General features: G+C 42.3%; 1 protein-coding gene across 1 annotated transcript in view; it reads right to left on the bottom strand.

The window, feature by feature from the left end:
• Positions 1-541: 541 nt before the first annotated feature.
• LOC144891601 (uncharacterized) overlaps positions 542-22975 on the bottom strand; it is a 106902-nt gene continuing 84468 nt past the window's right edge. Inside the window, exons 9-15 of the mRNA XM_078775225.1 lie at positions 20919-21029; positions 19535-19749; positions 17508-17600; positions 17102-17279; positions 15824-15895; positions 11476-11541; positions 542-1897 (exon numbers count right to left, since the gene is read on the bottom strand). Coding sequence (XP_078631351.1) covers positions 1805-1897; positions 11476-11541; positions 15824-15895; positions 17102-17279; positions 17508-17600; positions 19535-19749; positions 20919-21029 — 828 coding nt within the window. The 3' untranslated portion in view covers positions 542-1804. The remainder of the gene's footprint in view (positions 1898-11475; positions 11542-15823; positions 15896-17101; positions 17280-17507; positions 17601-19534; positions 19750-20918; positions 21030-22975) is intronic.

Here is a 22975-nt window from a genome sequence, read left to right on the forward strand (position 1 = left end):
CAAAAATATCATTTGCAACAATTCAACAAACAACAAAGGGAGAAGATTTCATTTTATTTTATAATCATCTGCAAGGAAAGCTTGAAATCATAAATCGACAACAACAAAAAAGTCACTTTTCTCCATGGTTCTGAATTTGATAGCAGAAAAATTGACGAAGCGAATCTTCAAACGTCATACAATATAGCAAGCAATGTGACATAAGTAGCCATCAACAAGCCATATTACAAAAACGTTATGACCATACAAAATACGAGACAAAATAAAGCAAGCAAGCTAAATGGCAGAGGTTTGGCTAATTTAAAGTTTACAAAACTTTGTAACTGATGGAGGAAAGGCCAATGGTGTGGGAATTACAAAAATGAAATTAATCAATCCTCGTTTCCCAATTATAGGATTTTGGTAGTCCACACAGTATATACTCGTGTGTGTATGTATGTATGTATGTATATATATATATATATATATATATATATATATATATATATATATATATATATATATATATATATATATATATATATCACTGGGCTTTGTTGACGAGACTTAAATCATGATATTTTGAATGAAAGCCACAGATAAGACAATACTGTGCAAACATGTTCAATAGTTATACTATTGATGCCAATTTAAAAAAAATAAAATACAGAAATAAAAACAACTGTTGGAGGAACAAATAAGGTTCCTCGTTCTTGCAGTAAACCCTGAATGGTTCTGGAGTTCATGTTTGATGCAAAACACGTCAGGTGACCCATCCTATGCAAATTTTAGTAGGAGAATTAACAGACAGGTATTTGTTTCTCAGGAGTCTATTTAAAGACTTTAATAGATCCAAAAGATGTCCAAGGAGACGAAGGCTCGTCTTTCCAAAAGGTTTCATTACGTGCATTGACAACCATCTATTCATAATACACACAAAGGTGGAAGGAAAAAAAGAAAAAAAAGAAGACTTCAGATACTTAATGGGATGAGGGAAGAAAAAAAAAAGGGAAGGCAGGTGAGTGTGGAGAGAAAGAAAAGGTCATAGATGAGATAGGAGTTAGAGCTTATCATGCACGAGAGTGCCAATGTGGCTGTGCATTCAAATTAATGTGATCTCTTGTACACATGAAGGAAGTCTCAAGTTCGTTGCATCCGGCATTGTTTGAAATCTTCCCACGGGTGATCAGAAAGCTCTTCCGCCACCGATTTGTAATTTTCTATGCGTTTGCACCTACTGCCTTAAAAAAAAAAAGTACATTAAAAAAACAAAAACATCGGAATTTCCAATAATTTGAAGATGTAGTAATGGCTGGCTTATTTTGATTTTAGAGTAAAATCACCCATAAATGATGTTCCTCTGACGGAATGAACACATAGAACCCCTCTCCCATGCTGATGCCCATTACACCGTTTGCTGTGTTCGGAGAGAGGAGGGCAGCAAAGTACATGATCCTTAACCCGTTTCAACATTTTCCAGCCCAAGGGTATTTTGACCTTTTAACAGGTTTACATGCCCGACCACGTAGACATAAGCTGGTGTTGCAAGCATGTGACGGTGATTGATATGCAAGTGCAAGTTGACAATATTTTTTAGGGCTGTACGAAAATATATATGGTCAGTTCAGAACATGGAGAGAAAAATGAGATGCGCTTTGGCTAGTCAGATATAAACAAAAGGATAAACAAAAGTTTCTATAAAATAGGGAGCAAAAGGATGCCTGTAAGAGAAGCAATTTTGAAAAACTCCGATTATTCTCTTTTTAGCATTATATTACAATGAAAAAAGGGCATTTTATGGAATGGTGCAATTACAATTACAAAATTATTCAAAGTCTTCATCGAGGTTGACATCAGATGTATCAATGTTTTCATCAATCTCGAGGTTGTCTAAGTCTTCCTCCAGCTCCTCCAGTGTCTGTAGATAAATACGCAGTCATGCAGATTTCGTACAGTACCGAGAGATATGGAGTTGTGAAAGCAACTGCAATTCAATTGTGGGTTTAAATCTTTAAAACAGACAAAAAAAACCACCAACAACAATCCAAGCATTACTCTAGTGTCACATAGTAAGTGACTAACAATATGCCCTAAGCAAAATTATCTGGTTATACATGTTTTAAGACTTCCATAAAAAAATAAAATAAAATACCCATGGATGATGCCACATAACGAGTTGTATTTGCTTCATTTTTGGTTTAATTGCAGTCACTCTGATACAGACAAAAAAAATGCAAGTTTCAACTTGTTAAAGTGAATCTTACTATAATTTACCAAATGTCTGTCCGTCCGCTCGCAGGTACCGCAAAAACGGCTGAACCGATCGCAACGATATTTTGGGTGGGTAATCCTGGGACCCCCTGGAGTAAAATAGGCTATATTGTTTTTCCAATTTTCCAGTTTTTTCAAATACGATGGAATAATATTTACCGATATGAACAGTGATGTGGCTTTTATTGAAATTCCACAAATACTGTTTAGATTTTGATGAGAATTATGAACCTGTCGCGAATGCGGAAGTGGACAGATGACGGCAATGAGCGGGTTTGATAATATCCCAATAAAACCGTCATTTAAAACAGTATTTTGTTAAAGTATCAATTGATTGGAATTGAGTTAATACAATTACGATTTTGAATTCGTAATTGTATTCACCCAACAGTACGGAACTTCACATCAGGATTTAAATATTTGTTGATGTCACGAATGTTGTTACAAGTTTATTTTTTATATTAATGCTATTTAATTTGTGATTGGAGCTATGGTGTTTGGAATGAAAAAAAGATATCGAGTTCAAGTGAATGATGAAATGCCGTGATGGTTTCCACTTTCTAAACGTGAAATTGGCGGATCGCCATATGCAGATTCGCCACGGTCCCACGATCGATGTTTCTATACGTGAACGTACCCGTTTGTTTGCGAACGGGTACGTTTTTCATGGACGTCCTTAACGAACTTGCTGTCCATGTCTGACGTGTGACTGAAGGTGCCACAGGAATGTGGAATTTATTGGTTTCATGCTTTAGCATTTGCCGTTTCTGCATTGTCTGTTTGCTTCTGGCCTCCCACCCGTGCGGTGCATGGGTATCTCACTAGTTGAATCAATCAAAGTAAAAAAGTTTTTTTAGCCACAAACATTTTATGATGTACTTTTCATCAAAAGATGTACCGACACCAAAAAGGTCATGATTAAGTTTTATTACTACTACTTTCGTTTGCAGCACATGGCAATAAATATTCAATTATTTCATTACAACCAATTTACAGGCTGCTGGCTCAGCAAAACTACTCGAGTGCCACTGCAGTTAGTAGAACTGTCAAATGATTTTGATGCAAATATTGAAAACAATTTTCTGCCACACCCTCCACAACCCCCTCCTGAACCTGTTAAAGTATCACCAAACACAGTGTAATGAATGGGAAACAGCTGGACAAGAACACCTGAATGCATTGAGCATGTCGAGAGGGGTTGTAGGTGAAAGAGGAACAAGCAAGGTCTCAGCACATGTAGAGGTGTTTAGGGGATGAAATGGAGGAGATCTTGAACTGAATGGATCAAAGGGAATAATACGAGCCAACAGTCTCAGAAAGATAGCTTGATAGATTAAACTACAGCGAAGTCGATGGCACACCATCGGAAATCTCCATGCTTCCCACTTAAAAACAAATTTTGAAAGATGGCAAAAGGTGCCACAAGGAATGACTAAATATCAAATTTAGAGTTAATTTTTTTCCCATTAGGCCACTGCCTAATAATAATTTCCCATTAGTGCCATGTGGTGATTATGATTTCCAAGTTTGGTGAATGTCTGCCCAACCGTTTAGGACAAGACATGGTGACAGATGGATAGATGGACCGACAGACAGACAGAGCAGATTAAAATATCTCCCCTCCTCCCCCCCCCCTCGTTTTAAAGCAGTGAGGCCACTTCAATATTTGGATATGTCCGTCCATCGTCAAGAACGAAGAAGAAGGTTTGTAACCCACTATGTTTAATCCTGGAGGGTTCCAAAGGGCAATTTTGTTGGGTTCCAAAGGGTAATTCTAAAGGGTTCTAAAGGGTAATTCTAAGGGGTTCTAAAGGGTGATTCGAATAGGTTTCGTTCGTTTCTAGGCTTTACCTATTTCATATTAAAAATGCCAAAATGAACCGCTTCCTGCGGACATGGGTGCGATTTTTATTTAAAAAAGCGTGGGGATAAAAAAAAAGGATTGAAGTGTGTTAAAATTTGATTTGGTAGGGGAGCAAGATTAATGTTTCTGGAAGGGTTACAACCTAGGGGGATAATGTGTACAACCTGTGGGTGGGGATGGGGGGGTAAGGAAGAAGAAGAAGAGCAAAAGATAGTAAAACTATTAGAGAGCCACAAAAATGCCTGTGGTGAGCAACAAGCAGATGCCGAGATTCAGCCTCCTGTCTCGTGATTCCAATGACTGAGAGCTTTAGGTGCCATAGCCTCAAAGGGGACAATAAGGAAGCAAAAGCACCAGCTGATAGTGGGGAGCCATGGTACTTTGGATGAAGGCTTTGTACATCGTGATGAGCTATAGTCTAGTAGGAAGACTAGGTCCCCCTGCACCCCCCGGAGATATACTTCTAATCAGTGTTTCTAGATTGGAAAAAATGTGTAGAAAATGACTAGCTATGGCCCCAAGCTGAAAAAATGTCCCACATACCATTTTTATGCAAATTACTGCTGCAAATTTTATGCAAAATTATGCAAATTTTATGCAAATTTTTGATGAGGAGTAGAGTTGAGGGGTCTTTGAGGGCTTCATCGAGGTGCTCTCGGTTGCAAGACTGGGTCATTCTGAGAAGCACAGCAGGGTCAGAGATCATGATGTTCTCCTCCTCAGTGAATCTCTCCATCAACAGCCTCTCCATTGCCTCACACACTGTTTTGAGGCAAAAGAGGGACTTTGCGTAGGCCTTTCCACTGAGAACACCTTTGAGAGATCCACTTGTTACTAGTTGTGCCTCAAAGAGAATCTCTGCATATCCAGAACCACGCATCTTGTGTCCAGTGAGCATCCCGATGTAGTTCATGGATGTGTGGAAGGGTCCAATCGTTACTACATGACTAGCAAATTCATTTGGCCAGCGCCAGATGATGGGAAGGGCTTTCATGCAGACACCCAGATCAAATGTATTCAGGACCCATCTCTGACCCACCTCAGCAGTTGCTGCCTCGGAACGCTTCAGTAGCTCACGAACAACTGCGTTGTCTGTGATCGGTTGGTGGATAGGCGTGCAGTAGTCGACTGTTGATTTGCTGGGTGGGGGAGAACCAGTTGCAGAGGTGAAACCCCCTAGCCCAGGCACAGGCTGCAGGCCATTGCCATGCCATGCAGGCACCAGGCACAGACCGATCACAGACAACGCAGTTGTTCGTGAGCTACTGAAGCGTTCCGAGGCAGCAACTGCTGAGGTGGGTCAGAGATGGGTCCTGAATACATTTGATCTGGGTGTCTGCATGAAAGCCCTTCCCATCATCTGGCGCTGGCCAAATGAATTTGCTAGTCATGTAGTAACGATTGGACCCTTCCACACATCCATGAACTACATCGGGATGCTCACTGGACACAAGATGCGTGGTTCTGGATATGCAGAGATTCTCTTTGAGGCACAACTAGTAACAAGTGGATCTCTCAAAGGTGTTCTCAGTGGAAAGGCCTACGCAAAGTCCCTCTTTTGCCTCAAAACAGTGTGTGAGGCAATGGAGAGGCTGTTGATGGAGAGATTCACTGAGGAGGAGAACATCATGATCTCTGACCCTGCTGTGCTTCTCAGAATGACCCAGTCTTGCAACCGAGAGCACCTCGATGAAGCCCTCAAAGACCCCTCAACTCTACTCCTCATCAAAAATTTGCATAAAATTTGCATAATTTTGCATAAAATTTGCAGCAGTAATTTGCATAAAAATGGTATGTGGGACATTTTTTCAGCTTGGGGCCATAGCTAGTCATTTTCTACACATTTTTTCCAATCTAGAAACACTGATTAGAAGTATATCTCCGGGGGGTGCAGGGGGACCTAGTCTTCCTACTAGACTACTAAGGTCAGCTAAAGAAGGACTTGGCGCTACAGAGAATTCTGAGGTTGCAGCTGGCGTTGGAGGTCAGTTTAATGATACAACCTGCCTAAAACAGATTATAATTGATGATGAGACTTCAGCGCTCCAGCAACTGTATCACTCGAAGAGGCTGACTACAGAATTGGGGGTTGCATGGAGAGAGGAATGCTGCAGCAGCCTGCCCAGCCAGAGGGGTGAGTAACAGCCCTGCACAGGGTGGTCGCCATATATTAAATATCATCAATAGAAAACAACAGGAATGTTTGCAGAACTTTTAATCGTTTTGAGAACAAAATAAGAGCATTTCATGATTGTTAAAACACCACGGTTGTTGAAATAACATTGTAAACTGATCATCATCTGCAAAAGTAAACCAATTTGGATTCCACAATGATTGGTAGTTTTTAGTTAAAAAACAAAATGCTGCAGTCTGAGGTTCAATGTGATGAAGTTTAAAAAGCGAATGAAATGTGGCAAGCATTAATGGACATGTAAATGAGGATCTGAAGACGATATATTCGATTAGCTACACAAGGAAAGGAACCTGTGTTGGTCAGCTTCAATTTCTATGAGCTCTCCAAACCCATGTGTCATCAGCGCATAGTGCTGCGAAGGCAGTTTCATTGGCTAGGGGGCACAATCCTGGACAGGTGACCCTGCTACGCAGGATATTCGAAATGGCTCACATTTCCCCCCAGAGCCGGTACCCATTTTGCCAACCTCAGAAAGATAGCAGACTCAGTCAACCCCACCTGCTGTTATTTTGGCATGGCAGAAGCTTGTCCTCAGGACCTCAACCGTTAGGCCACCACCACACTATATATCCATGTAATGCCAAAACATTTTACTTTTTTGCTTTGCCCTCTAATATGTGAATTGCAAATGAAGGAGCAAATCAAAGAAATGTGTTCTCAAGGTCTCATGTGGAATTTTATGCTCAGAATTTTGTTTAGGGCAAATGGCATTAAAATCTGCAATTAGCCTGTCATATCTGAAATGTTCTCCTTGTGCTTGCTAATAGATCAGACAAGAACAGCCCTTGTGCTTCTGCCTCATCTCAAGAGGTAATATTGAGAGCTTTAGATTTCACAGACTCCAGGAGAGACAGATGTGATGCTCGGACGCCAGTTTGTAGGAGAGCAATATACTATCGAGCTAGAAACATAGGCCTTGTATAGGCTATAGCATAGGCTGTAGGTAGTTCTTATTTAACAAGGAAGAACTCAGAACGACTGTGAATGCCCAATGCCAAACAGGAAATCAGAGCTGTCTCCCTCGACACATCACGTGCCTTCGATACGGGCTGGCACCCCGCTCTGCTCACCAAACTCTCCTCCTATGGTATACATGGAAATCTCCACGCATGGCTTGCGGACTTCCTCTCTGGTCGTTGTCAACGTGTGGCACTGAATGGATTTCTCTCATCTCCCCTTCCTGTTCAGGCTTGAGTTCCCCAAGGTAGACTCCTGGGCCCTGTGCTTTTTCTGGTCTTCATCAATGATCTCTCTGACTCTCTGGAAAATCCTCTCTATCTCATTGCTGATGACTCCACTCTCTGCCGCTCTATTCCTCATCCATCAGATCGGCAGTCTGCAGCCTCCTCACTCTCTGCAGACCCGGACAAAAATCACAGACTGGTCAAACAAGTGGAACATGTCTTTCAATCTTGACAAATCTCACACTCCTACTATGTCTCTCCGAAAATACCGACTGGACAACCCTCCCATCTACTTTCTGAACAATCCTCCCCAAGAAGTTCTGTCACTCAAGCTTTTGGGTCTCACTATCTGCCATGATCTTTCCTGGGAAAACCACATTTACAAGCTGGCCTCCAAAGCCAGTCGCCGACTGGCCATCCTCCGTCGTGCGAAGTCCTTCCTTGGCACACCTGAGCTCCTCACCACATACAAGGCTTTCATCCACAGGTCAATGGAATACCGTTCTCCCCTCTGGGCCGCCGGTGCTCCTGCCTCCACCTAGCTCGGCTTCACACTGTTGAAACCAAAGCTTTCAGAATCATTGGAATCTCACGTGATGAAGCTAACTCCGAGGGCCTTTCACTCACTCACCACAGGCAGGTTTGGTGCTCTTTCTGTCTTCGACCGACTCCTCTCTGGCCTAGCCCCCCCCCCCCCCCGCCCTGTCTGTGCTCTGTCCCCCAAATATTCCAACAGGTCGCACAAGATCTGCCAGTAACCCTCTTATGGTTAAACATTCCAAAATCAAGACTCTCTATTCACCTTCACTCTTTCATTCCTCTTTTCTCCCACCTCTGGAACAAACTACCTCACTCTCTTCAATCCCACTCCTCCCTCCAGGTCTTTAAAACAGCTGTTCACCACCATCTCTTATCTTCCCCCATCCAAAACCTTGATCTTTTCTACCCCTGCTAATTTCACCCCAGATACACTTTTTTGAAATACGAACTTCTTTCCTGGATGTCCTAGCAGTGTCCATGTGTTTTTTTTTTTTTTACCTCTCCCACTCCCCCCCCCCCCCCCTCCCCTTCCCATGCCTCCTCTCCCCAAGCGCTCTCCCTCCCATAGAGCTCCCGATGTCCCTGCTCTCAAATGTTGTACTTGTGTGCTTCCTTGTCTTGTCTCCCGCTCCCTTTATCAAATGTTTTATGTTTTAGGTGTCAGTTTGTCTTTTTGTGATCAATGTTAGCTCTTACACAAGCCTCGATCTTGCATACAAAAAATAAAATAAAATAAAATAAATCTGCAGCTGACTTTGGAGGGGCCAGCTTTGTTGTGTATTTGGCCCAGGAGATGTCATAGTTGATGGTGAGGCTTTTCAAATTTCAAGACAGTGAACCTCTTCCAGTGGCTGACGGAGGAAAATAAACCTAAGGTGTCTGGAACTGTTCGACAGGAATGTGGCCCCATTCTTCCACAAGGAAGTCCTCAAATTCACATTGGTTTCATGGAGGCGGAAACCGCTGTCATAGGCACCTCTTCAGACAGTTTCACAAATGCTCCGTAGGATTGAGGTCCGGAAACTGGGCGGGTGATGGAATATGGGTAACTTAATTCCCGTGCTCCTCAAACCACCCGGTGGCATGTGCCATGTGGACTGCAGCATTGTCATCCTGAAAGACCCCCTCCCAGAAGTGAAGAAATGCTGCATCATGGTATGCAGATGATCACTCAGGACGATGACATAGAATGCTGTATCAACCCTGCCCTCTAATGGAATGAGTGGACCCAGGCCTGCCATTATGGAACAGCCAGAACTTTTTACTGTTGGAACCAGGCACTCAGGACCGTAGAGCTCCCTGGGCTGTCACCACATGTGCATACGCCCATTCCTTGAGAACATGGTGAAGGACGACTCGGACCATATCATATTCCTACACTGCTCGACAGTCCACTGTCAATGCTCCTTGCACCACTGGACCCGCCAATGGGTGTCGCCACGTGTTATGATGAGTGGTTTGTGCATAGCAACCTTGCATCATATTATTTATTATGATTATTATTATTATAACGGGGCTAACCCCCGCTCGAGCAGGGAAAATGGCCTTAAAATGCCTGTTGTATTATTATAACCTGCGATGGTATCCCACTCTGTGAAGTTCCCTTCTGACCGTTTTTGACGATACAGGATGCTCATGACCCATGTTGAGCTCCATAAACAGTTTGCCCGCCTTTGCTCTCCTCGTTCACCTCACAGTTCAGATTACTGCCCGTGCATCGCGCTTGTCAAGTATGCACTTCTGCCCACTGTTGCCCTTTTGATGACAAGGTCTTTCCTTATTTTTTTCCAGACCAACATCAACTTTGAGACTGCTTCCTCGTGACATGTTATTAATTTCCACAGCCTTTCTCACTTAAGTGCATCAACAATCACATCCCATTCAGTCATTGAGGTCTCCTATTACGGCCCCAATGGCTTTTACTACTGGATTCGAGCCACAACCCGGTGATATACATGACGAGAGGACTGCCGGGAATAGATTTGCATATTTCACGTGTCAGTCATGTTTGTGTGGCGGCCCCATACCTTGCATATATGTTGTACGGACCATGTACGCTGGCGTTTGCATTTCTCTGCCCAGCTGAACTTACAGAAAATAGATGGTCCTGACCTCCAGAGAAACCACTACTGAGAGGAGCAGCGCTTGTCCAGAGTTGAGGATAGAAAAATAGGAAAGACAACATCAGCAGTAATGATGAATTCCATGACTTTGCCTATAAATGGAGATAACCTTACTGGTCTGTAGTTGACAGGATCTGTGTTTGCACTCTTCTTTTGGATGGGAGTGATATTTTCTGACTTCCAGGTAAATTGGAAATGACCTCATGATGTGGGGAACACAGGTTGAAATCCCATGTACTATATGCATTTGTTCACTGTCGACGAATGTCCTTGTAATTAATATTAAGGTTCATTGATGTATTTGTCCTGCTTGTGAGATATACACATGCTCTTCCATGATCCTTTGATCAATGTAAAACAATGGTAACTACAATGGCACTCGGTAGAGAATACACCTCCATCAGGCTGAACGGTATCCAGTTTGTATCGCACTGACAGCCCGGATCTGCAACCAATCTGTAAGACTGTAACCAATCTCTCAATTGTGAGGAATCATTTAGAAAAAAATAAATCCCCCCCCCCCCCCCATTCCCACGCCTCCTACCCCCAAGCCCTCTCCCTCCCACACATCTCCCTGCTCTCAAATGTTGTGTTTGTGTGCTTCCCCTTCTCTCCCCATCTTGGCTTCCGCTCCCTCTTTTTATATATTTTGTTTGTCTGGTTGATTTGTTTGTGAAATAAATGTTAGCTCTTTCACGAGCCTCGATTCAGTAATAAAAAAACCACCTTTAGAGGCCATTTTTCCCCGCAAGCGGGGGTTGGCCTTTTTCGGGAATCATGGTTGTTGTTGTTTTTTGGTCCCCTTTTTGAAGCAATGTTTTACGGCCGGATGCCCTTCCTGACGCCAACCCTTTTTGCCACCTTTAGCGACAAACAGGGAATTACCAGTGAACTGGTACTCAATTAGCCGACCTCGGAAGGATGACAGGCTGAGTCAACCCCCCTGGCGTTAATTCAGCAATCGACCGGGATTCGAACCCAGGATCCTGGGATCCTAAGCCGGCACCCTAGCCGCTAGCCCAACACCAGGGCTAGCCCAACACCCAACAACTCGATTCAGTATACCAAAAAAATAAAAAAATAAAATAAAATAAAACAAAAACATAATTTTATCAGATCCCCATCTTCACCGAAACCGAATCAATTTGTACGAATAACACACCCAACCTGTCCACCAAGTTTTGTCTGAATCCATCCATAACATTTTGAGCTAGCCTGCTCAAAGAAAAACAGACTGACTGACAGACAAACAGAGGTGAAAACATAACTCGGTCTACTTTAAACGGTGGAGGTAATAATGCGAATAAAGGAATACCATACCTTATCTGCCATAAATGCGATTTCAGCACATTTATTTGTCGTTGGTTCTTCAGGCTCTGAGCTTTCCTTCAAGATAAAGCATGGTGGGAAAAAGGGAATATGACAGTTAATAAAAGCAAGTGATAAAGTGTGACTGTAAACATGCAGTTATCAGTAACTCTCACATCCACCGTTTACAAAAAGTACTCCATTAACGTGCCGGAACGCCAAGAAAACTCTGGACAAATGTTGGGTAAAATGAATGGCATTTCGCATTGCACATGTTGCAGAATTTGTCATAATTTTGATAAAAAGGCAAGGGTATTTCACTATTGTTAAAGGGTGAATTGCTGGGGCCCAACAGTATAGGCCTGTGGAGTATATGACTTGCTTGGCTAATCATGGCAAGGACAAGTGGCAATCGGGGAGAATTTAAGGATTGTCAACAACACTCAAGAGATTATGCTTCTGATGTGTCCAGATAAAGGTTGGATGTTCCACGATGACAATAGAAATCTCATTTTATCAGACATTTATGGTGCACGACTTCCCTGAGGAAGACAATTTGGATCTCAAACATTGGCTCTGGCTACCGAAGTCGACATAGTGACCTGTTATTTTTATACTTGAAACCTTGGCTTGAGTCATCATCGTTTTTGCTGGTCCTCTGAGAAATCCAATTCCAAAAATCTAAGTAATCGTTCTGGATTTGCTGTGCTGCCGTCAATTTTGAGTCCCATGTTTGTGTCACTTGTTCTCCATATTGTGTGCTTTCTCGCGTGTATCGTTTTTTTTGCACTTTGTACCCATTCCATACATTTCAATCCTGCGTCCCAGGCTTGAATTAGTTTTGGGCCGACCCGTTTTTCTTCCAATTATGTGTGTGTGTGCATATATATATATATAGTTACGGTTTTTAGAACCTTCACTTGTAAATAATAATAAGCCTTGTAAATATCCCCCTTTGTAAAGGTTGCACCCTAGTTAGGCCATGTACAACACGTAGGACACCGTATAAACCTCTCTAGTCATTTCATTAGTCTATGTTTCAGTTAAGGATCTGTTTCCAACAGTTGATTCTGCGTTGTATTAATTAAATAAGAGTAGGCCCAAAAGTTCCTTTCAAAAGCGGTGCGAGTGGTTTTCTATCCCGCAAGCCGCCATAGGCCACGCGGCCGAGTTGGAGAAGAAGGGGGAGGAGCGCCAGGAACGAAGGTGTGGCCCATCAACGCACCATCAAGGGGCGGAGTCCGGGAGCCCTCGCGACCAATCAGGGCCGAGGCGAGCTCACCGGTGGGTGTGTCCTAAAAGTGGCGGCTTGATACGTAAAAGCCCGATATAAGCACCGCCGGGGCCTACTTCGAGATGATGTGCCCGAGAGAACGAGAGAGCCAAGGAGACGTCACGGCAAATGAGCCAGAGAGAGCCAAGGAGACGTCATGGCAGATGAGCCCGGGAGAGAGAAGGAGTCGAACACCAGGGGAGAGGAGCCACAGACGAACAAGCAGATGAGCCAGAGAGAGCCACGGAGGCGAGCGGAGGAGATTTCAATTATGTACGCAGCATACCAGCTTTCCCCCGCTATATAATTGTCCTGTCGCGTCCAACAACACGCGGAGCTGTTTGCCGGGTTTCGCCTCAAACCCAAAGCGTGGACCGGAGCGCGAGCTTGGAGCGGGACCTTGACGCCTGTGCCATCTGCCGGACCTTCCTTCCCTGCCATCCGCATGAACCTTCTCTTCCTTCCCACCACTACCCTTTCGTGTTAGTCTGTTCGTATTGTCTTGGGAGTGTTATATAAGACTGGATAAGGCTGCCCTGTGTTACTGCTTCTTCCTCTTCAACTGTACATCACCTTTCGTTTCCTCTTCTAGTACTGTATAATAAATTCTGTGTTATTCCTTTCACTTTGGTTTCTTCTCCATTCGATTGCCTTAGTCTGTTTCCTTCAATTGAATATACGATTATACGTGGCACGATTTGGCCAACGCTCAGGATCGGGTTAGTGTTTGCTAACGGCTCGGATTTCGGACTACTAACCGCTCGGCAAACTCCATCTTGTCAGGGCCCGAGCAGGGAATTATATCCCTGCTTTGCGGAGGGATTGGCAAAGGTATTTGGGAACCCATTGACCAATCACCCTGGCCAATCTCAACCCCCCGCAAAGGAGCGTTATAGTTTCCAGGAATGGAGACGGCCAGCTTAAAGGACAAGGGGACTAACCCCCCCTTGGTAACGGGAGTGCCGCTCCGGATCCGCAACAATATATATATATATATATCTATCTGTCTTTGTGCTTGCACAATCCAGCTGATTAGAATAGGTATCCAAAAATGGCACTCCTTGTGGAATGGGTCATTGTCTATCTTCTTCTCACATCGGTGTTCTGTGTGAACACGGCTATGCTTGTCATGTGGGAGGCAGCATCAGAATTGACAGCTAAAAACGATTTTTTGACATTTTTGGGTAAAAAAGGCACAAAATTGAGTTTTTCACCAAAAAATTAGCAGCTGAGCAAATTCAGAAATTGGTTTTCGTAATCAGCACAAAATTATGATTCAGAAATCATTGTTAAACCTTCTGGTCTCAGACATGTGATTTAAAGTGCCGTAGCTCGGACTGATATTACTGATATTTATATGGCCTGACAATCCTTCCACACAAGCTTGCTTTCCCTTCTGTAAAGATTTATACCATATTGTCTGCAGTGATCATACATATCCTCTCACCAGTGGTACACAAAATCCTGTGGTTAAACAGTTGCCTTCATACAACTAATCTATTCTCCATGGAAGGCAAACCCGACAAAAGGAAACCTCAGATTATTCCACAAAACCCGCAACAAGTGTTTCCACTCTTAGTAAAACCAGAAAACGCCATCTGGCGAACCTCAAGGCTCAACTCTCAAAACTTTCTCCTTCTTCAAAGACCTCGTGGCACCCTGTCAAGTCCATCTGTGGTGTAATGGGCACCACAGAAGACTCTGCCCGTGAGAAGGCAGAATTCTTCAACTCTCTGTTTGCGTCCAAATCTTGGGTACCGAATCCCTCATCCCCAACCTACACTCTCATACCCCATTGTTCCTGGATACTGAGAAGGTGGAGAGATTTCTGGCAAACCAGATTCCAATTCTGTGACAGGCACAGACATCATCAGTGCATGTCTCCGAAAAAGCTGCTCTTGCTCATTCTGCTCGATTCGCTCGATCATTCTCAGTCAGTTTCCGTCTGCCTCGAAGTTAGCCAACATCACTGCACTCCACAAGCATAAACGGATCGTCTTAACTAAAGGCTTATTAGCTTGCTTCCAATTCTAAGCAATGCCATGGAAACCGTGCTTATGGCATTCAAGACCACTTTTTTCATGGCTTACCGACTTCATCCACACCTGTAGTCAGCGTGTAGCTCTTGACATGATCCTCTCATCTCCTCTCCTCTCCCTGTTAAAGTTGGAGTGCCCCAAGACTGTTTATTAAGCTCACCCAGTCTTGTTCCTCATCTTCATCAATGACCTCTCCGATTCATCAGAAATTCATTAATCAGGTTTTTCCTTCCTCTTCTTGCTGTGTTTTTTTCCCACTTGTGTGCAGCTTAGCTTGTTCACCCCATGTGTCGTTCTCCCCCTCCTCTTGATCTCAATTTCACTCTATAACATACTCCACTCTGCTGTTTGTTCCCCCTGTCCATCCTGTTCCATTCCATTTTGTTCTAGCTGTTCGACCATGTATACTACCCCTCTCCCCCCAAAAATGCCAGAGCACCTCTAAGATGAGTTAGATATTCACATCATGATGACTCCAAAGCTACCCCCCTCCCCCCCCACTCCCCTCACAACTAAGACTTGAAGATTTCGGCCAGTACTGCCTTTTCATCGGCAGCATTATTACACCCATCCCAAGTTTCCCAAAGGCTTTTAAGAGTTAAACACACAGCATGGAGTGGCATCATTTGTGGATCAGATCAGATGTGCGAATCATCTCAACAACTCGTTGAAGGTAAGGTCATTTGTGAGCCAGCAGGGTTTGCAGGTTTAACGTTCAATGGCAAAATAAACCCAAACTTATCAATAACCAAATGAAAACTTAGGGTAACTATCTGAAGGAACTTATTCACCGTTCTCCTCAGAATTCTGCAGCCAAACCTCTATATTTATATGAACATCCTCATCTCGCAGGGAACGAAATGTCCGCATTACAGTGCAACATTGTTTCAGTTCTTCCATAAATCTTGGTCGGAGAACACAAACATTAAAAATGTAAAAAAATCTTTACGCAATCAAGAACAGGAACACTGATTGCCAAGACATAAATGACAACAGTGTTGACACCGATGACTATAACGTCATAACTCCAAATACATGTAATGCTTACGGTGGTCTCTTGAGTCGGGGATGCTGGTTTGGAATTCTCAACCTCCTCGAGCACATTCCGCTCTTCGTTAGGCTGTGAGCAGGAGTGCGATACTGAGTTTCACAAAGCAAAATGCACCTGGAATGCTGTGTACGATTTTTTTTTTTGTCCTATAATGGCTCGATAAGATGAAGTCTCCGAAAAATATAACAAAATGTAACAAAAAATATAGCAAGCAAAAAATGTAATGTAGCAAAATTATATTTTAAAAGATGCATTTTCTTTTTGTGATGTTTATCAAAATTTGGCTCAAAGACTGTTCATCTTTACACACTGATGGAAATTTTACAGCCACGCAGTGGATGAGCTGGAAACAATTATTAATAGAGAAATCTATTAATCTTTGGAATTGCCCCATACATGAAGTCAAAAGTGGAGTTAAGCAATTGGTTCACTTTTTTGTCTGTCTGTTTTTGTACAAACGTCAGTTTATGATCGAGGAACAATTTGATTTCAATTAAATTTTATATTTTCAACAAGAACCCGAACATGGAATCGGAAAACGAACCTGTAGTTTAGCAGTACTTTGGCTCAGAATTTATCCCGATCATGCATGTGCAGCGAGGAGAGATAATTTTAATCATTCCAAATGGGAAACTTGCTGTTTTTAAGGACACCATCAAAGACACAAACAACAGGCACGAGGAACTAATGTAAAACGTTAGATAAGGTGGTGTAATAGATGCTGCATCAAAGGTGAGAAACTTCCGAAAAATCTTTTCTTTGGTCTTTATTTTAACCGTTGCCACCGGAGGTTATGTTTTCACCCCTGTCTGGCTGTCTGTTTGTGAACAGGACAGCTCAAAAAGTTGTGGACTGATTCGGACAAAATTTGGTGGAGAGGTTGGGTATGTGATATGGACGAAATGATTAGATTTTGGTAAAGATTTGTATCTGGATCTGAATGTGAGAATTTTAAAATGATTCTTCACTATTGAGAAATAGGGCTTCGACTGATATATAGCAGGATATCTCAAAAAGTTGTGGACAGATTAGGCCGAAACCTAGTGGACATGTTGTGTGACAAGGAAGAAATGATTGGATTTTGGTGAAGATTTGAATCTGGATCCGTATCAGAGAATTTTTAGGTGATTCTTTACCATTGAGTGACAGGGCTAAAAACAATACATAGCATGATATTTCAAAAAGTTGTGGATGATTTATGACAAAACTCTGTGGAGGAGTTGGTTAGGAAAACAGGGCTATGCTTGCAGATATAGTGAGTGCATGCCAACCTACCGTAACCAGTGGGTAGTCGCTTGCAGGGCGAAGAGTTGCCGGCTGTTTCAAAAAGGCCTCGGCCTTGAAGGCTTCTCGCAAGCCAGGAAAAAGGTTCTCGTAAGCAGTCGGGTCAGCCAGAGATTCTGCAGCCTTGGAATTTGTTTTAACGAGAGAATCTCGCCAGAGCTGGACCACCCTGAGTGTAATAACAAAGAAAATAGCTCATTTAATTGTTAAATCGATTTGGGACCGTTAACTCAAAGCACATTCCCAGAAACAACATTGTTATTTGCAACACCAATGAAAGCGAAAATTAAACAAGGCAAACAAATATAGTAAGCAAGAATTCAGCAGGAAAGGTTTATATCATGTGGTGACAATCTTCTTCTTCTTTTTTTTACTTTTTTTAACACTACTCACTGACCTGGAGACCTGGCTCGGAAGGTATGTCCGGGCAAGAAAAGCAGCCTCAGGGAGTCTGTCTGTAGTGATTAAAACTTCCAAACACTTCTCCAAGCTGCAGGAAAAGAAGAAAATACATGTCCCTCATGTCACACCACAGCAGCAAGGAAGGTTAATATGAAAAATATTCAATCCAACATATTGAAAAAGATGAACCAAACAAATAAACAAACATTCAAATTACAAACAGTTTGGTGGCAGTACAGTAGTGAGATGGGTGGAGTGGTAGGTTTTAAAAGGGTGTGGAAATCCTATTGACAATTTTGAGAATATCAGCAACATTTCACACACACAAAAAAAAACACATTTGTGATAGCCCAACAAACATCAGCAGGGGTTACCACGGCAAAGGATATTGTTTGGCCGAGCTTTGTTACCTGGCTCTATCTTTCCTGCCAGAAAGCTTCAAAAGAGTTTGCACCATACGAAGCAATGAGAAAGCATTTTATGATACAGACACAAACCATTACACAGTTGTGCAATCAAGTTGCTTGACACAGTTGCTTGACTGTGACACAGTTGCTTGACTTACCAATTTTTACATCAGCACAAACACCTCAAAAAGTCGAGGATAATTCATGACAATAACAACAACAAATAAAAACAACACTCGGTAGAGCGCATACCTCCGCCAGGCTGACGAGTTTACGTTTTGTATCCCAGTGATAGGCCAGAACTGCATCTCTACCTGAACCAAAATGTAATTAGCTTGTTCTTGTCACTTCCCCAACTCATCCACCAAGTTTTGGCATAATCCGTCCACAATTTTTTGAAATATCATGCTACACATCGTTTTCTCATCTCTCAATGGTGAAGAATCACTTAAATTTTATTTATCGTATCCTGATCTTGATTCGGATCTTCACCAAAATCAAATCAATTTGTCTTTGTCACACACCCAACCAGTCCACCAAGTTTCATCCAAATCCGTTCTTAACTTTTTCAGATATCCTGCTCACAGAAAGACAGACAGACAGACAAACAGACAGATGGGTGGGTGAAAACATAACCTCCATCCACCTTCAATGGAGGAGGTAGAAACTGATAAAGAAAAACAGGTGGCAAAAATAAGATGGACCAACTTATACTGAATAACAAGCCATATTTCAGCTATAATAACGTAATATTTAAATCAACCACGAAACATCCAAGTCATTCCACTATAAATTGATTTGGCTCCAAAGCTTGCACTACATCATGTTTTCTGACTTAATTATTAAAGTTACATATCCTGTGGTCAAGCAGAACAATGCTGCCCACAAACCCCTTTTACACACCTCACTTCAAAATGTCATCACAAGTAGCGTGACCTGGCTTTAGCAGCGCCACTCAAACCACGAGACTCAAACTATGCAGATGGCATGGTGAAGCACGCAATCACGTGGACCTAATTACAAACGTGCGCTCATTCTTCCCTTCAGTCATGTTATAACTGCAGCAGCATTTGGATTGAGGGAAAGACGTTATTTCAAACGTGTTATCGAAAAAAGGAAGATTGATGGAATAGACAAAGTTTCCTTTAAAAACAAGCAGCTTTGAAGAAGTTCAAGCAAAAGCAGCAACATTAAAGAACATTCTGTGACATGTACTGTACACAGCTGTGAATGGAAAAGGATAAAGAGCCAGAACTGAATCTGAAGTTTCCAAAATAGTTCATTCTCCCTGTGCTGTGCAAACTGAATAATGGTTTCCTTTATAAAAAAAATAAACAAGTTAGGTGGAAATTTAATGGCATGTTCATGTCAACACCCTCCACTCCTCCTACTCGACTTCATGATGACCAATATTGGGGTCCGGCGGAAAAAGCAACACCGATGTCTGCAGTGTAATCATACTTTCATAATTTCAAGAATTAAGTGGCATTGAAGTAAAAAAACTGAATCCTTCATCAGACTCGATTTATCAGTTTATTCCGACAGGACATTTGATTCAAAACGATAATATCTGGACAAAAATATTTTGCCTCGTTGACCAAAAAACACGACCTACTTTCCTTGCAGGAAATGGGCAAGGAAGGCGACGTTGTTACAGCCATCTCGCTCTGCGCCCACAGCCAGCATTTGCACAGTATCTGCATTCCCCGAGGCAGTCGCCAAAAGTAACAAGCCACCATAGTCTTGAGCTCGTTGTAGGCATTCTTGTGCCAAATCAAACTGGCAACGTGCAGTCGCCAGCTCAGACAGCTGTTTCCACTTCTGCTCAGACTACATCGAATACATGGATGCCATTAGATACCGTTATTATCATTGGAGATGTTAAAAAATTACATAAAAAGTATTTGGAAGTTATACAGGGTCCGGCTGGGAGGTGTGACGATTTTCAGAAAACTCGTACACAGTTATTTGTAGTCGAATTTCAATTTTTTTTTTTTTAAAGACTACATATATAATGCCATTTAATACACTGTAACAAAGACATTAAAAAAATGTAATTCATGTTTGAATTGGGTATAACAATGCAAGTGGGGGGTCTAGCGCATGCGTGATGGCTGTTCGTTACTCGTTGTTAGGCGCCATTTCAGTAGCCATGGAGCTGTGGACGATTGAACATCGCGTCTTTGTTGTTGAGACGTTTATTCAAACGGGTAGTTCGGTGGTGCTTACACCGCGCAGATTTCGTACTCACTTCAATGTTGGTCGACGTGGCGCCATTCCGTCTCGAAACACAATATTGAAGTGAGTAAAAAACTTCAGGACAACTGGATCTGTGAGGCCGGGAGCAGCTCGGGGAGGTGATCGAACCGTTAGGACCCTGGAAAACATCGAAAGGGTTCGACAAGCTGTGGAGGCCAGCCCTCGTCGGTCAGCGGTATGGTACGCTCGCGCTCTACGGATGTCAGACAGATCAGTTCGTCGAATTTTGCACTTGGACCTTCATTATCACGCGTACAAAATCATGGTGGTTCAAGAACTGCAGCAGAATGATTTCGTACGACGGTTTACGTTCGCAGAAAGAATGCTGGAACTGCTGAGGGATGCTGCTGTGCTGAGAAATGCTGGAACTTTTCCGCACGTCTGCAAGAATGCTTGGACAAGAACGGCCACCATTTAGATGATGTCATTTTTCAAACATGAATTACAGTTTTTTAAATGTCTTTGTTACAGTGTATTACATGGCATTATATATGTAGTCTTTAAAAAAAAAAAAAAATTGAAATTCGACGAAAAATAACTGTGTACGAGTTTTCTGAAAATCGTCACACCTCCCTGACGGACCCTGTACAATGGAGGTAATTCTACTACAACATGTGGAATGTTTGTTGACACAGTAGGTTGTATAAGGTTTATGGAAGTCCACAGAAGCTTCCCAATCGAAGTATCCATGGCTTCAATGTTTTGAGAGAAAAATAAAGAACACTTGTGGGCTGTGTAACCTCTGCTTCTACAGCCAGCTGGTATGCAGTCTTCAATTCTCCTAGCTGTAATGAGAGCTCAAAGCGATGTTCAGGGTCACATGACACAGCTAGAGCTTGGGACTTGAAACCCTGGAGAGTTAAAAACAGAAATCATGTCCCAGTTATTTTGGCAAAAAATTTAACATATACAACTTTATGATTTAAATGTGTAAAATTACATTTCATTGCAGTCAAGGATCGTGGAGAAGCTTGTATATACATAACATATTGAACAAGGCAATGAGGAAACAGTGCACTTTTACATTAATTTCAAGGATTTTTGTACACAATCGACGATGCATATACAGTAGATGCATATCTGCATGTATACATCTACAAGTATATATATATATATAATTTTGTGTGTGTTTGTGTGTGTGTGTGTGTGTGTGTGTGTGTGTGTGTGTGTGTGTGTGTGTGTGTGTATATTATAAAACAGGGGTGTCTGTCCATCACCAAACGACTCCCTCAGCTTTGGGGCTAGCCCCACCAAGCCTTCTGTGGAATGTTTTGTGGTCCCAGCAGATGTTGTAAGGTAGGTAGGAGGTTTCACAAGTCCTCCATAAAATTATGATTTTTAAATTAACTCGATATCAACTTGCTCAAATCCGGAAGTGAACACATGACAATAATGAGCCGATTTGATAATATCTCAATAAAATCGTCATTTAACACAGTATTTTGTTATAGTATCAATCTGTGATTGGAGTTATGCAGTTTGGAATTGAGAATACAATTACGATTTTGAATTTCCAACAGTACGGAACTGCTCCATATCCAGATGTAACATTAGCACGGATTGAAATATTTATGTCACGGGTGTTGGTATAAGTATAGTTTTATAAATATTGGTATAAGTATAGTTGGAATAAGCCTGTCATCCTTCGGCAAATTTGGAGGTCGGCAAATTGAGCACTAGTTCACTGGTAATTCCCTGTGTGTCGCAAGAGCTGACCAACAGGGTTGGCGGCAGGAAGGGCATCCGGCCATAAAAAAAATTGCATCAAAAAGGGGACCATGGTGCCAAAAAAAGGCCAAACCCTGCTCTGCGGGGAAAATAGCTTCTGAAGGTGGTTCTTCTTTTCTTTTTCATGGTTTAGCATTCACCGTTTTCGCATTGCTTGCTTGCTTTCGACTCCACACCCGTGCATAGCACAGGGTACCTCGGCAGTATAATATACAGTGCATTCAGAAAATATTCAGACCCCTTCACTTTTTTCACATTTTGTTATGTTGCAGCCTTATGCTGAAATCGTTTAAATTCATTTTTTCCCTCATCAATCTTCACTCAATACCCCATCTATCTATAATTCCAGTAATCTCTGTGTGTTTGTTTGTTTGTACGTTTGTACGTTTGTCTGTGACCGCTGTTTCTCGACAACCACGGGTCCGATATACTTTAAACTTGCCAGGTATATTGCTGGGGACCCGAGGATGTGCCTTTTCAAGGTTTCATATTAATCGGACAATTACTTACCGAGCTATGTCCAAAAAACGATTCAACCAATCAGAGAGCAGCGAGCTATCGCGTGTGCCGAACGTGGCGGACACACTCTGACTCGGATGGCACATTTGAGAGCGTATTCATTTATTTCACGTTTGCAAACTATGTTGGCGCTATGTTGGCGTTAAACTATGTTTTAAAACTAATAAAAACCCCGGGGGGATTGTCACTGTACTCGCAAGCCGTTCGCCGTTCGCTTTGGCGTTGCGAATGGACCAAAACATTTCATGTAAAGCGTTCGCCGTTCGCTTTGGCGTTGCGAATGGACCAAAACATTTCATGGACCAAACCATTTCATGTAAATAGAGGGGGGGATATAATTTTAGATATAGATATAGTACGGGCATGCCCTAGTGACCTAGTAATGACAAAGAGAAAACAGGATTTTAGAAAGTTTTGCAAATTTATTAAAAAGAAAAAACTGAAATATCACATTTACATAAGTATTCAGACCCTTTGCTATGAAACTTTAAATTTAGCTCAGGTGCCTCCCATTTCTCTTGATCATCTTTAAGATGTTTCCACACCTTGA

The sequence above is a fragment of the Myxine glutinosa genome, chromosome 4 (genome assembly GCF_964187855.1).
Source record: "Myxine glutinosa chromosome 4, kmMyxGlut1.1, whole genome shotgun sequence".
NCBI lineage: Eukaryota > Metazoa > Chordata > Myxini > Myxiniformes > Myxinidae > Myxine > Myxine glutinosa.